Consider the following 15,397-nt stretch of genomic DNA (forward strand, 5'->3'; position numbering starts at 1 on the left):
ACAACTACTAGTACCACATCTTCTGTGCCTTCAGAAATAACAGATACAACTACTAGTACCACATCTTCTGTGCATTCAGTAATAACAGATACAACTACTAGTACCACATCTTCTGTGCCTTCAGAAATAACGTATACAACTACACACATTTCTACAATGTATGCTACTAGTGTTAAGCACTTGGAGACACCATTTACATTTACAATGATGACAACCACTACAGAAGTCACTCCTGCCTCTACCGTGGTTTCTGCTTTGAATGAGACAACATTTGAAGCTGTAACTCAGCATGAAACTAGTAAAGAACCCTATCTCAATACTACTCATATCCCAATGACATCAAAAAAGGAAAAGTTTGACACAGTGAAAAGTGCTAGCACTATTACTAAAGAAATAGATACAACTTCAGCTAGAAATAGGACAGTGGCTGAAATGTCCACACAGCCAAAAGAGATTCTGGATTCCTTGAACTTTACAGAACCAACAACAGTTACAATGCACACAAATGTAACTTATGAATCATTTTATTCAATGCCATCTTCTACTACTGAGTCACTAATATCTGCAACAGCTACTGAGTTATTAATGAATCTTACAGGATCATCAGACTATTACTCATTTGGGACAATGTTGCAAACAAGCAGTCCTTCAGAATGTATGGTAAGTACTTTATCTTCATTGTTTCCTGATATGTGTCTGCATTGTGCATAGACTGGGCAAAATAAGGGGTTCACTTGATAACAATCAACGAGGTGTGAATATGTATAATTTCCATACATCCCTGCCTCTCTGATCTGCATTGCAACAGTCAAACTTCTTCCTTCACAAAAAGCTATGAACTCCCAAGTTCCATGTTCAAGTAAAGTGAGTGTGGTGACTGGCCAATCAGACAGCAAGCATTGCACTATGGGTAAAAGGGGGAAGGATCCCATTTTATATATACCTGGCAGTACTGTGGTTTACAAATATCACTGTCGAAAGGGCATTGGGAGAAAGAATAGTACAGCACAATCCTGGGAAATGAGTGGTGTGAGTTTCTGTACCAGGAAAACGGATTGACTCAGGTCACAGTTACTTACTATTTCTAGAGTTTTATTGACCAGTGGATATTGTGAGAAAGGATTTGAGATGCTGAGTACCTAAAAACAGCATTTTTATAATCACTAAAATCACTTTATCTTTAGTCCTTCTTGCAGTGTAACAAAGCCGATATTTGGTCCTCCACTGAGCACATCATCAGAAAAATCAACTTGGAATATGCTCCATAATGGCAGCCATTTTCTCCTGGAGAGGACCTTTTATAGTTTAGGACAGAACATGCTCTGCCAGGTCCAACCTTGTATGCTGACTTTGACGTATAAGAACCCCTTGGCGCTCCCTATTTCAAATCTTTCCTCACTGTTCATCTCCCACCCTGATTGGGTAAGGAGAACAAACATTCCTCCCATATGACTGTCTCTTCCCTTCTTGCCTGTTGGCATACCTCAACAGTAGGCGTTAAAGGCAATGAAACCTTGAGCTAGGAGTGACCTCTAGAAAACAGAAAGGTAAACCCAGCTCTGGTTTGCTAACTACAGCACAACAAAGTACGTTAAGTCAGCAATGGAAAATACCATCTCCAGGGAGACCACATGCAACTTGGTATCTAGTTGTTTGCCCTCTGCCTGACATTTTTGAAGATTAAGCGATTGGATCCTCTGTATTATTCTTTTGTAACTATATCTTGAAATAATATTGTAACTTCTATTTTTAGGTAAAGAGTTGTAGTACCTGTTTTGGGGCTGTTATACTTTTAGCTACAGAAGGAATTTCCTAGAGACACAGTAACCAAAATGTAACCAAAAGCCTCTATAACAGGGAAACAGCAATTAAAAACCTTAAAGGGGTTCTAATCTTTTTTCTACTCCAAAACCAAGCAAAATGTGTGTAATGTAATAGTTTTCTACTAAATATTTTACAGAATTAATTGGTCTGGTTATCTGTGCTTGGAGTTCAAATTTAATGTAGTATACCTTCTACCATGCAACACTGTGACCCCAATGAAGCCTGTAGTACTTCTTGGAGTTAGCATTAAATATATGATTTTACAGCCTGTCAGGGTCACATTTTGCCTCTATTATTACAGCTGGCATAGCTCAAATAAGTGGAGGAGTCAATGCTATGGAATGCATTTGACTTATTGGACATTTTCAGGAATTGAGAAGGTTTTTCATAGTTTTGAGTTAAAAAGAAAAGATGATTTTCAAGTTGTACACATAATATATTACCCTACCTAACACAAATAACTCATTGGTTCCGGTCTGTCTTTATAGCCAAGATACATTGAACCACTGGATCCATGTAGCCAGTATGTTTGCATAAATATGGGCTGGATGCTGTACAACGTATCAAGTAATTGTCACAAAAATGTGGAGAAACCTGACTGTGGCTTCCGTGGAATGCCTGTCCAAGTGAATACTGATAGCTGCTGCCCAGAATGGGAATGTCCATGTGAGTAATTTTCCAGCATTTTCACTTTTATTTAAACCATGGTTTACGTGAACAATAGAGAGCAAAATAATTAATGCTCTCTTTAATATAAAATAATTAATTTTATAATGATAAAACCATACATGCCTATCTAACTAACAATGCCATGAATGTTTCAGCTAGAAGACTTTAGCTCCTTATGATTTTTGCCACTTTTTTTTTTTATTTTTTTAAAGAAGCATGTACTGAGAGAACCTGTTTTATGTACAGCACTACATAATATGTTGGTGCTATATAGATACTGTTTATTAATAATAATAATAATAATAATAATAATATTAATAATAATGACATAAAGACTAGCTTTGCTGATACAAAACTCTATGTAGCTAAACACAGCGAGCTAAGGCTAGGTGCACACGTGCAATTGTTCACGTCCAATAATGGGCTCAGGGCCGATATCAGACGAGAATCTGACACGTGTACAGCGCTCGTCGTCCATCATTTGAATGACCGTCCTGGCAGATACATGGGCGATGGACAACAAATGATCATACTGAAAGTGAAGGGGGAGAGAGTACAGCAGGGTGCCGTTCCATCTTTCTCCCCCTCCCCTCTCCATACAGCAGAATGGTGCTGTATATACAGTACTCGTTCATGCATCATGCAGTCCTTAGTCATTGGAAAGGATCATGAAAGATCCTTTCTAACGATATTTATTGCACATGTGTACATTATGGATGAGTTTTCTGAAATCATCTGAATGATTTATGCCATGACTCTAAAAACATATAAGCTAGATGTGGCTTTATGTGAAATTGCACACATTTTTATTAATGAATGTAATAATAAATAAATGTCGTTTCTTAGGTCAGTGCTCTGTGTTATCAGAGCTGAGCATTATCACATTTGATGGAAATAATATTGCACTTTATAATGCGGCACCCTACATCTTAGTCAGGCTTCCAAAAGAAACTATTGTAGCCCATATTGAAAAATGTCCTCCAAGCCTGGTAAGTGTGATGATATAGATGTTCATCGTGTTAATGTATATATGTACTGATTTTAATTTATAATGCCTATTCTGCAGCTAGCATTCTCTGCAAAAAAAAACCTGTCAGGGAGTAATGAGGATGGTATTGATAACCTCTTTTTATTCATGTTGACCCATTTGAACAATCTGAGTAACTGATACAAATATGGATATACACAGCCCAACAATACTTTATTCAAAGTACAACCCTTGGCTCAACCGCCTACCACAAAATAACCCTTCATCTCTTACCGTTAAGCCCCCCAGCAATATTTTGATTTTTCTACATATAGTTTCTAAGTAGGTCAAATAGTCATGTAATGTGCTGGGTCCTATTTTACAGTCTTTACTGCTTTTATTTTACAATACCTGGGGGGCCATATGAAAAAATATCATGAACTTTAGCTTTAAGTACAGAGACAACACAATTGGCCTGATTTATTAAAGGTCTCCAAGGCTGGAGAGGATACACTTTCATCAGTGAAGCTGGGTGATCCAGCAAACCTGGAATGGATCTGGTCCAAGATTCAAAACATTTGGTAGCAAATAGCACATCTATTCCAGGTTTGTTGGATCACCCAGCTTCACTGATGAAAGTGTCTCATCTCCAGACTTGGAAAGCTTTAATAAATCAGGGCCAATGTCTTAATTCAAAAAGTTTATACACCAGGGTTTTTCACCTATAATTTATAAACTTATAACAAATTATTGAGTAGTTTTGCATTGAATATGGTACACCAAAATACTATTTTGTTTGTTTTGTACTTGTAATGCTAAACTTTGTTATTGAAACATCTATTTGGCTAAACAATTAAACAGACAAACTGATAACTATTAGAATAGCGATTTATATTTGTGTTTTCTCTGTCTCTCAATATAATTTCTGAATCAAAATTGTTGGGGTTTCCGAATTGTATAATTCTCTATTCACGAAACTGATGTTCATGCAGATATTTGAGTGAATCAAATACTTATAAATCACCAGTTATGTTTAATATGTATGCATAGCCATATAGATTTCCTTTAAGTTACACTTTAAATCATCTCTATCCAAAGAGAGTACCAAGATGTTTCACATGTCATTATCAGGGAGACAGGCAGCACCTTTATTTATAATGTTTTAGTACTGCAATTTTTTTTACTAACACATATTCATTTTTATTTTCTAGAGTGTTAATTCAATAAGGAAGCTGGTACGTGATCCAACATTGTGCACATGTTTTTATACAACACAAACATATTACTTTATATAACTTCATAAAAGGCCATGCACTGGCCTTCAAGCTTGTTTCCAATGTTGTCATGTTTTTCCTAATTGTTGTAGGTTGCAGCTGGAGGTACTTCAGGGCTGTGCTTCAAAAAGCTAAATGTAACAACAGCAAATTTTCAAGTGCTTATAAATCGCTTAGAAAGGAGGGTGAGTACAAACTGACTGCTCTGCACTTATGAACTATGTATGCTTCCTTGATTTGTTAGCTGTAGTATGTATTTGAAGGCTAAGTTCTTTTTTTTCTATTGAAAGATTTCTTCATCATATTCAAGTCGTTTTAGAGAGGCTAGTGGGGCTGTAGGAGGTGGGGGTAAATCTCATCTTTAACCAAAGTAATTTCTACGCTAAGCTTTAATTTGACAATATTAATCTGCAAAAGTATTTTATTTTCTGTAATCTGTAAACATACATTTTTGGCCCTGTATTAAAGAGTGTATATACAATTGATTTTTTTTTAATTTCTCACATCAAAACCTGCAAAAGATTTAAAACAAAACCTCAAAAGATTTAAATATTAATTGGTAAAAATGCAAAAGACAAATATAAATTCAAACATGGAAGGGGTGTAGGATGAAGATTATATTTAAAACATGTTTGTTTTCTTGTAAGGTTTCTTTATCTGACATATGATCCAGGATTAGATCACTTTTGATCTATATATTAATTAAATTAGACATACAATGTAATTAATACATGATAAACAGTATCTGCAAATGTCACATGTCAGTAGCTTTTACTCTTTTTATGTATGTATTATCTAGCAATTCCAGGCTGTCATTTTGACAGAAGGGAAATGCTGGTAATGAAAGGGGAAAAAATAGCACCAGGAAGAGAAGATCAGGGCTTAGGAAATATGTGGAATTTTTTTTAGGGTGTACATGTACTGCACCTAAGGTCCTCAAGTGTTTATAGTTTATCATACATGTTATAATGTGACTAGTAGGCTAGTAGCATGATTGAATAGTTAGATTAGATCCAAATATTACATAGTTGTAGTAAATTTATAGAAGAGTATACAGTCAGATAATAACACGTAAAATGAGCTTTATAATAAAGAAAACCTACGATCTGTAGTACGACCTTGGGCTGTAGTCCTTATTATTCAGGTTTGTGACAGTTTTTCAGGTTTCAGTTAGATATCAGTATGATCTTTTACAAAACATTATTATTATTATTATTATTATTAATAATAATAATAATAATAATAATAATAATAATAATACTAATATTAAATTAAGAAACCTGGGGAAAACCTTGCCATTAGTTTCTAAAAATATATTTTATTTTACTTGCGGTGATGCACATGTGTTATACAAAGGCATCAGCCAGGAAATTTTAGTTAAGAGCAGACATATGCACACTGGTAACTTGACAACTATCACAAGAGGCATACCTTAAATGTGTTTTGAAAAACAGTTGAATTAGTGGTTCAATTACATTTTAGGTTGATTAACAGCTGTTAAAATAAATATAAAATAGAAATGCTGCCGTCTCTTATGTTTTTCAAAAGCTGGCTACCTGGCTGTCATCCTGACCATCTTTCTGAAATACTTTGAGTCACTTACCTAGGAAAAAGTGTGATGTATCTAAGCCAGTGGTTGACCATTTTAACCAAGACATCATTCTCTAAAGGAAGGTTTACCTAAAATGTATAAAAAAATTAATAAAGCTTTCCAAGGCTGGAGAGAACACACTTTCATCAGTAAAGCTGGGTGATCCAACAAACCTAGAATGGATCTGGTCCAGGATTCATAATATTCACTAGCAAATAGCAATTGACTTTAAAGAAATACATTCCAGGTTTGTTCGATCACCCAGCTTCACTGATAAAAGTGTGTCCTCTCCAGCCTCAGAAAGCTTAAATAAATCAGGCCCATTGTCTTAAACATATATAAAAATAACCTAAAAAGAGACATATTCATTTAAAAAAAAGTATAGCTATGAATATTGAGCTACCTTCTTTTAATTATAGCCACACAATACATTGGATATATTAGTGATAATGTCAAGCATTATCACTTATTATCACTTGGGTGTGACCCATTTAAAAAACTGTTGGTAGTAGGTTGCCTTTATCTCTTTTAGTTGGATTTTAAATTGATACTTTTTAACCAATGGATTGAAATGCAGGAGCTATAATACCAAATTTATTAAATAAATGATTGTATTTTGTTGTTCACTAGTAACTTTTTTATGAATATCTTGCTGTTGTTTCAGGTAGAAGTGAATTCAGTATCTCAACCTTTACCTTTCTCAAAGCAAGGTCTATGTATCCAGGACACTGGGGCCATGTATGTCATCAACACCCCAGCAGGCATCAGCATTAAATGGACTCATGTTACTGGTATTATAGACATACAGTACGGCCTGCATTCCAATCAAACCACCAAAACAGAAGGCCTTTGTGGTAAGTAGCACATGAAAGAGATAGATTTGGGGATTTTCCATGACATTCAATGGTAAAATGTCTGCATACATATAAATTGACTATTTCCTGCTTCATTCTTCTGAATATTCTGTGTGGTTTCTAGAAGAATTAAACAGGCAGAAACACAACATTGGGTCTGATTTATTTATTCAAGACAAGAAAGGATAGATTATCATGGGAGAACCTGGGATACAGCAGACCTGGAATGGATTTTTTGAATGAATATTCAGCAATAATTAAGGTTAATTAACCTGCTGAAACATTAAATAAATTGTCCACATTATAGAGACTGGTACTCTTGTTCTCCATGGTACATTGGTACAATCATACTGTATGTTTGTACATAGTGCTATGAATCATCAATGTTTATTTGGCAGAATGATTTGTTGAACCCTATGCTGCTATCATGCCTTCTAAATTTTAAAGCAAAAATGCATTAGGATAGTTTACCTTTTCTATGTTAAAGGAATATGCAATGGTGATCCAAGTGATGATTTAAAGATGCAAAACAGGACCATTGTAACAAATAAAGAGGATATTGAAGCATTTATAAAAAGCTGGGAGATTGAGAAATCAATTGATGTTACTACAAGGCGTCCTGTAAGGAACTGCACAGAAGATAACTGTACTTACTGCATGGAGTTACTGAACAAAAAAGTATTTGCCCCATGCCACCGGAAGGTATGTACAATTGTATTACATGACTTTCACATCTTTATTGCCTCGTCATTCTGTAAATCACTCATGGCATAAGAAAGGAGAAGATAATATTAAAGAAGTTTTAGTGTTTTCCTCAGGAGAATTTCTGCATAGCCAAACAGACAATGAATGACGTGGCAGAGCTGCTTGGGGAGGAACACGTGCACCCACACATTCTTTTGTATAGTGATGCACCAGTATGCTTTATAATGACAGTTTTACCTATATAGTCTATACACTAATGACCAAGTTCCTAGGAGGATAAGTTCTTACTACTTTTTTAGCTCTTGGTTCAAGATGTAATGTTGAAAAGGGGGCAGGTTTTCTTTCATCTTCTCCACTTTTATCTTACCATTATGTTATTTAAATCCAGCTGATATTCAGACCTGGAAACCTAGTGGTGCAAGGTCTGAAAGCTAGCCTCAGTACCATCTTCTTCTCTACGCCTTACAGTTATTTTTGAAACTTGATGGTTGATTTGCTTAAGGCTGTGATATTTTAGGTTTCTCCTCAAGATTTTTGTGAGAAGATGTGGATCAACAACACTTATTTCCTAAACTATGAATGTGATGCTCTTTCTGCCTATGTAGCATTGTGCAGCAAACACAATATCTGCATTCGATGGAGAACCAAAGATTACTGCTGTAAGTTCTACTGCTTTATTGTTATCTTGAATTATAAATGTTTACTGTAGCGGGGCAATCTGTTGCAGAGACTGGTCACTGGTCTGTATGTACGAGGGGGTGCTGAGAAGTTCCTGGCTTTGCCAAGAAAGAAGAAATCCCAGAAAGCCAGAAATAACACATTTATTCAACTTATTACCCCCTGAGACTGATGCACTAGTTGCAGCGTAGTTGCAGCTTTTCTAGACTGTTCAAATAAAAGTCCTTTGGTTGGGCCGCAAACCAGCTCTCAGCAGCATCTTTGGTGCCAGAAATGTCCTCAAAACGTTGCCCATTCAGATGTTTCTTTAAATTTGGGAATAGATAATAGTCCGAAGGGCCCAGGTCAGGTGAGTAGAGGGGATGGTGGACCACTTGGAAACCCGGGGTGTTCAATTTGGCAGCCACAACGATGAACTTGTGCGCAGGTGCATTGTCCTGAAAAAAAAAATATCCCCTTGGTTAATTTTCCACGTCATTTCGTCCTAATTGCCTCCTTCAGCTGGTCCGGGAGGTTAGCATACTACTGTCCAGTGATACTAGAGCCCTGAGGTAGGTAGTCCACCAACAGAATACCCTCTTTGTTCTTAGAAAATAGACGCCATGACTTATTTGGACGAATTCTGGATTCGGAACTTCTTTGGCAGCAGGGACCCGCTGTGGCGCCATTCCTTTGACTGTTCCTTGGTTTCAGGTTCATGGATGTGGAGCCAGGTTTCATCCTCAGTCACTAGCCTAGCCAAAAAGTTCTATGCAGATTCAAAAAGGGCCAAAAGGCTTTTGCTTCAACTCATTACTTCTTCTGATCACTGTTTAAACATTTCGGTACCCTCTTCGCTGACAGCTTGTGCATGTCAAGGATGGTGGTGCTAACAAACACAACATGCTCACGTAAAATGTCAAGTATCTGGGCTATCTTTTTTGCGGATATTCCCTGGTCCTTAATAATCAGCTCATGGACAGCATCGCAGGTTGCCGGGTCAGTTAAGGTTGGGGGGCGCCCACTGCAGGGCCTCATCTTCAACGGTCAAATGCCCGTCTTGAAATGAGATATCCAGGTTTTGACAGTGCTGTAGGAAGGATACTTCTCCCCCAGTGTTTGTGACATCTCAGTGTGAATGTCCTTTGCTGACTTTCTCTGTAGAAACAAAAACTTCATGACTGCCCGTAACTCCAACGATGTGAAACTTGCTTGTGCCTCTGCCATCACAGCTTCTCACTAAAAGAAAAAAGAGTTTTAGGAATCGCAAAGACCCGATATTTGCACAGTTACATACTAAGATATTAGGCTGTCATATGACCCCACACTCATTTTTCTTTTTCATCTGGAAGGGGGCAAAGCCAGAAACTTCTCAGCACCCCTTCGTATGTATGTCTCTATAACAATGATGTTTTGTAGTCACTTTGCCCCTCTTACATTGGTGATAAGTATCCCCTCCCTAACAGTAGTTATCATTTTGATCAGTGGCATTTCTTCTCTTTACACTGGTGGTCACAGCCATTTATCCTTTTTACTTTGGTGGTCAGTAGAAAGTTGTCCTGTTTCATATGTGGTCAACAACTCCCTTTAAATCTGGGCATCAAATCAAGCTCTAATATTTACATTGGATAAATATATTTACTTTATATACTTTACATTGGAGGTCCTCCTGGCTCCTGGGTCCTGGGTGACTTTGAGCTGCAACTATATAGATATAAATCCAGCCTCCTTACACTGTTTAACCCTTTCAGAGTCCATATGTAACTGGAATAGTGCAAGTCTGTTTAGGCCAACAGATCTGGACACAACCCTGGGAGTCCCACTCACAGACATCTCCAATACATTTTGTAAAACTATTTTGTACAATGCAAACAATGAATATAATTGTATTACCTTTTGTTTTTTGTAGCACTGACCTGTCCAGAGGGAAAGGAATACCAGCCATGTGTGCAGCCATGTGCTGCCAAAACGTGCTTAAACAAGTGGTACTATGAAGAGTCACCATGCTCCTACTTAAGGGAAGATTGTGTCTGCAAAAAAGGGACCATTCTCCACAGAACAGATTCTGAACTTTGCATCCCCGAAGAAAAATGCGGTATTGTGTTTCTTAAAGTACCTCTAGCACCTGCTACTTAAATCTGAAAAGGAAACTTAGTGAACTAGCAATGCTATTCAACCAACCGTGCTAAAGGCAGACAATCTTCTTGGATTTCCTTAATCCTAACTCTGTGTAATCTGATAAAAACATAAATAACACAGCTCTATACATGGTTCTCTTTAAAAGCAGTCTTATGGAACTCTTTTTTTGCCTGAGGCTTCACTAGTCAGAATGGTACATTCATGACATATTTGAATCTGATTGGTAACCATTCCAGACTTTTAGATACCATTACTTTGGTATATTAGGATTTCTGTATATGAAAGGCAGCAAAGATCCTGCAGTACATGTGTTTAAGAACACATCTTCTGCATTAAAAACTTGTAAGTCTTGTAATGTAACTCTAAATACTTGCTTTACCAAAACATGTTGTATGAATAATAAATAAATTACTTTAGTGTACTTTAGACACTGGTCCTAACTGAACACCTTTTATGAAAGATATTGATAAAGCCGTCCCTATTGATAAAGCTGTGAATCTGGCATTCCCTGAAACATTCCCTGGTAGAAAATCTTCCAGGTCCATGTGCTTCAATGGCAGTAATCGATTTCCTACATTCCTAGGGAATGTTTCAGGGAATATTAGATATCACTGCTTTATAAATAGACCCCCATGTGTGCCATGTATTATTTTACAAATTTCTTATGGAACATATATGGAACTATATCACAATCCACCCCACTAAGTATGAAAGAATGTGGAATTGTATTCCTGGTGGGATTGATGAATGTTCAGATCTGTTAAGAGCCAAAAAATCAAAGTTTGAAATTATCTTGTTAGTTGCAGTGTCTACAGATCTACATTAACCAAGTAACAAAATAAATACAGAAAACAGAGTAACCTTTTCTGTTTCAAGAATAGAAGTTGGGGGAATCTTTTTGAAAACATAAACCACTGTAATAAATAGGAGGAATGTGAAAGCTTGAAAGGTCAAAATAGGGAAATGTCAAGGGTAAATTTCCCCAAAGTGTAGTTATAAATATTGTTAAATTGTTACCAGCACATCTATAACCACTTATAGGCAATTATCCTCAATAACTTAAGGTATGCATAAATATGTAATTTTAAGGTTATTCCTTCCAGTATGTGGGCTCATTAAATGATACATATTAATGAATAGGTTTAAAATATTGAATATGAAATCACTTGATTTAAGATAATAGACTCTCATTTTATGCTTGGTATATTTATGGTTTGGTTTATTTTGGAGCTTGGTATAAAGTTGCTATTAGGTTGATTGCTGTCAAGATTTTACTCATGCTCAGAGCTGACCTAATGTCATTTGGATATTCAAACAAAAATGATTCAGTTTGATCCAATGCTGTACCAGCTATGGTGTGTTTGGTCAAATAATGTAGTACAATGGCCAAATGTTAAAGTATGCTTTGCCATTAATCATAGGCTGTTTCTTATCTTAGCTTGCACTGATAATGAAGGTAACCCACGCTCACCAGGAGAAGTATGGCATTCATCTGTCAGCAAATGTTGTTTGTCAAAATGCCTGGAGAATGGCAGTATAGTATCCCTAGAACATGAATGCAGTGAGGTACCAGTACCAACATGTGATCAGGAGGGAGAGACTCTTATCAGCATTATTGAAGAAGGATCATGCTGCCCAAAGAAAGTGTGTGGTATGTAGATCCAAAAAGAGCACAAACTCTGTATTACTAAATTACAAGCATAGAAATATAAATGAGTGTCGGCAGAAAAAGGCTAATTGATCCATCATGTCTGCTCATTTTTTTCAATTGCTTCTTATTTTTAGGCACAGTATTTTAAATGACACTCTCCATTTCCATTTCAAAATTTCTGTATAGGAAAAAGGTCACTTTTCCCATGAATACCTAATGGGGTTGACCTATCAGATCAACCTTTCTATAGATAATCGGTAATTTTCCCCATGAATGCTTAAAGGGGATGACGCTTTACCCTATTCTTTGTATTTACCTATCCTAAATGAATTGTATGAACTTCTTGTATACTAATATATGTGATTATTGCCAAAAAAATCAGCTTTCTTTATGGGATAATTTGCTTTATGGGAACACAGACAGCAATACACACTTCCCTAGTATATTCAAATAAAAATATACCAATAAAAGCATTTTGTTAAATTTGTAAAGTGTACAAAATACTATTTGATCTTGGCAGCTGATAACTTAATTTATCTCTGAGGACTACATACCGCCCCTATCTATGCTATAAAGAACAAGCCGGGGGTTTCCCTAGCCTTGTCCTGTTTTTGAGAAAGTAAGGGAAATCTTAAAAAAAGCAAAGTAATAATAATGTATAAGCATTGGAATAAAATGAATATAATACATTTTTGTTTTTTGATATGACTTTTACATTTTTATATGTTTATTTTGTTTTAAATGTGTTATTATGTATTTTTATATGTGCTAATATAACAAAGGTATTGGTAGATTAGCCACTAGAATCTCCCCAGCGTTTGAGACAAGGTATCAGCCGCACAGGGATGTCTTATCTTTAATGTGTCCCCTTATAAGCTTCTACTGCAGAAAAACACTTACTGTCAGCAATTTCCTTGAATCTGTATACATTTATATACATACCCACATGCATGGTATTGTTTTGTTCCTTGATTGTTGTTGTATAGCTTATGTTGTATCTTTGTGTTGTATGTAATGAGACAATATTTTGTGTTAATCTATAGTTTTTTTTTTCAATATTATATTCTTTTAGAATGTAATATATCCTTGTGTGAAAGACCTGTAACCTGTAAGACTGGGGAGAGACTAGTTGCAGACTATATACCAGGAACCTGCTGCCCTCAGTTTCACTGTGGTGAGTATTTCTGTTCATTATTGTCAGAATTAACTCCACAGTAGATCAAAAACTCACATTTATTATAATTAGTTAATGTAATTGCTAGTTTAATTACTTATATTTTTTGCCACTGAATGGGGGCTAAAACTTTTTAGAGCTCATTCAGAAATCTGGCACCTTGCCAGTCACTGGGCCAGTCCCACTGCTGCCCTGGTTCCTAATTGACCAATGTTTGAACATGTGTCAGCATATGGCTGTGGTTGGTACTGAACTTCTCACTACCACAACCTCCACAACCTCACTGCTGTATGCTTTGAAACACACCACCCATCATATACTTGTTGCTTTTGCTGGGAACAGACTAAGAATCTTTTTTATTTGTCATATTTTAATCTATTTTAATTTTTTTTGTAAATGTGTATTTAGCTAATAAGTACTTTCATGTTTCTTCCCCTCTCTTTAGTGGACATCTAATATGGAACCTGTGATCACCTCTATGATAATTTGCTAACCATCTTTGACAAACAATTTTAATATTATCTTGTATTTATATAGCACCCACTTATTATGCAGCAATGTACAAAGTCCATAGTCATGCCACTAACTGTCCCTCAAAGGGGCTCAAAAGCCAATGTCCCTGCCATAGTCATACGTCACATACTAAGGACAATTTTTGAGGGGAAGCCTATTACCTCCACCTGCATGTTTTTTGTGGTGTGGGAGAAAATCAGAAACACAACATGCAAACACTAGTGTCAAAATACTGTGTAATTTTGGAACAATTTTGCAAATAATTTGGACACAGCATTTTGTATTAATAATGCAACAAAAAAAAAAAAATCTATTGTAAATTGACCCTTTATGTCTATTTTAGAAGTCTAGGATAAGAAATAAATATCACAATAAAAACCTAATTTATACCATGAAGGCACAGTTCAATGGAGAAAAAGTCTTGATTACAATTGATGGAATACTGCTTTGTTTTAATTGTGCATATTTACAAAAAATTCCAATTTCCCTTTAACAGCGTGTGACCCATCTGCCTGCCCAGTAGTTTCACGCCCTGAATGCAAGGCAGATCAGATTGCAGTCCAAGTAAGAGATGAAGATCCATGCTGCTTCAGCTATATCTGTGGTAAGCACAGAATATCTATACTTTCATTAGTTTTAATCATTTGTTTGGCTATTCCTAATATACCATCAATCATATCAAATAAGAAGTACCTACAGATATTCTTCTACAGCTGGGGTCCTCAACTCCAGTCCTCAAGGGCCACATACCGAACCATTTTTGTTAAACAGAGTCATTTATTTTCTCTGTAAACCATTTCCTACCACATGTACTGTTATTTGAGAAAAACATAAAATGTATGTGGATCCAGGCCCTAAGGAACTGGAATAGAAGACCCCTGGTCTAGCATTTAGAGTTTTTACTCAATAGCAAGAATTAAATCTAGGAATGTATATATGAACTTGAATATATTTACTACAAATACCTAAAGTTTTATGTACTAATATGGTAATAACAATGGAGATGGTACTAATGGGAAATACAATGGAAATACAATTTCTGCAGGCTCCCTGGGGCTTACTGGCACATTGATACGTAATATGTTCAGTTGGTGCTGAGGCCCTTCTCACTGTTTTCTAGACCTGACCATGACTTGTTTGTAAATAGGCCATTATTATTATTACACAGTATTTATATAGTGCCGACATATTACGCAGTGCTGCAGAAAGTCAATATTCGTGTCCCTAACTGTCCCTCAAAGGAGCTCACAATCTAATGTCCCTAGCATAGTCATATGTCATTAATGTAGTCTAAGGTCAATTTTGGGGGAAAACCAATTAACCTAACTGCATGATTTTGGAATGTGGAGTACACGGGGGAAACTCAGGCAGACATGGGG

The 15,397-nt window shown here is 36.2% G+C and overlaps 1 protein-coding gene across 1 annotated transcript in view; it reads left to right on the forward strand.

Moving 5' to 3' along the window:
- Nucleotides 1–15,397, forward strand: part of OTOGL (otogelin like) — an 81,766-nt gene that overhangs the window by 47,732 nt on the left and 18,637 nt on the right. The window contains 12 exon segments of the mRNA XM_072399013.1: nucleotides 35–660; nucleotides 2,313–2,490; nucleotides 3,340–3,482; nucleotides 4,672–4,695; nucleotides 4,827–4,919; nucleotides 6,990–7,179; nucleotides 7,667–7,881; nucleotides 8,402–8,543; nucleotides 10,451–10,636; nucleotides 12,119–12,331; nucleotides 13,404–13,505; nucleotides 14,515–14,622. Of these exon segments, the coding sequence (XP_072255114.1) occupies nucleotides 35–660; nucleotides 2,313–2,490; nucleotides 3,340–3,482; nucleotides 4,672–4,695; nucleotides 4,827–4,919; nucleotides 6,990–7,179; nucleotides 7,667–7,881; nucleotides 8,402–8,543; nucleotides 10,451–10,636; nucleotides 12,119–12,331; nucleotides 13,404–13,505; nucleotides 14,515–14,622 (2,220 nt within the window).

This window comes from Pyxicephalus adspersus, chromosome 2 (genome assembly GCF_032062135.1).
Source record: "Pyxicephalus adspersus chromosome 2, UCB_Pads_2.0, whole genome shotgun sequence".
NCBI lineage: Eukaryota > Metazoa > Chordata > Amphibia > Anura > Pyxicephalidae > Pyxicephalus > Pyxicephalus adspersus.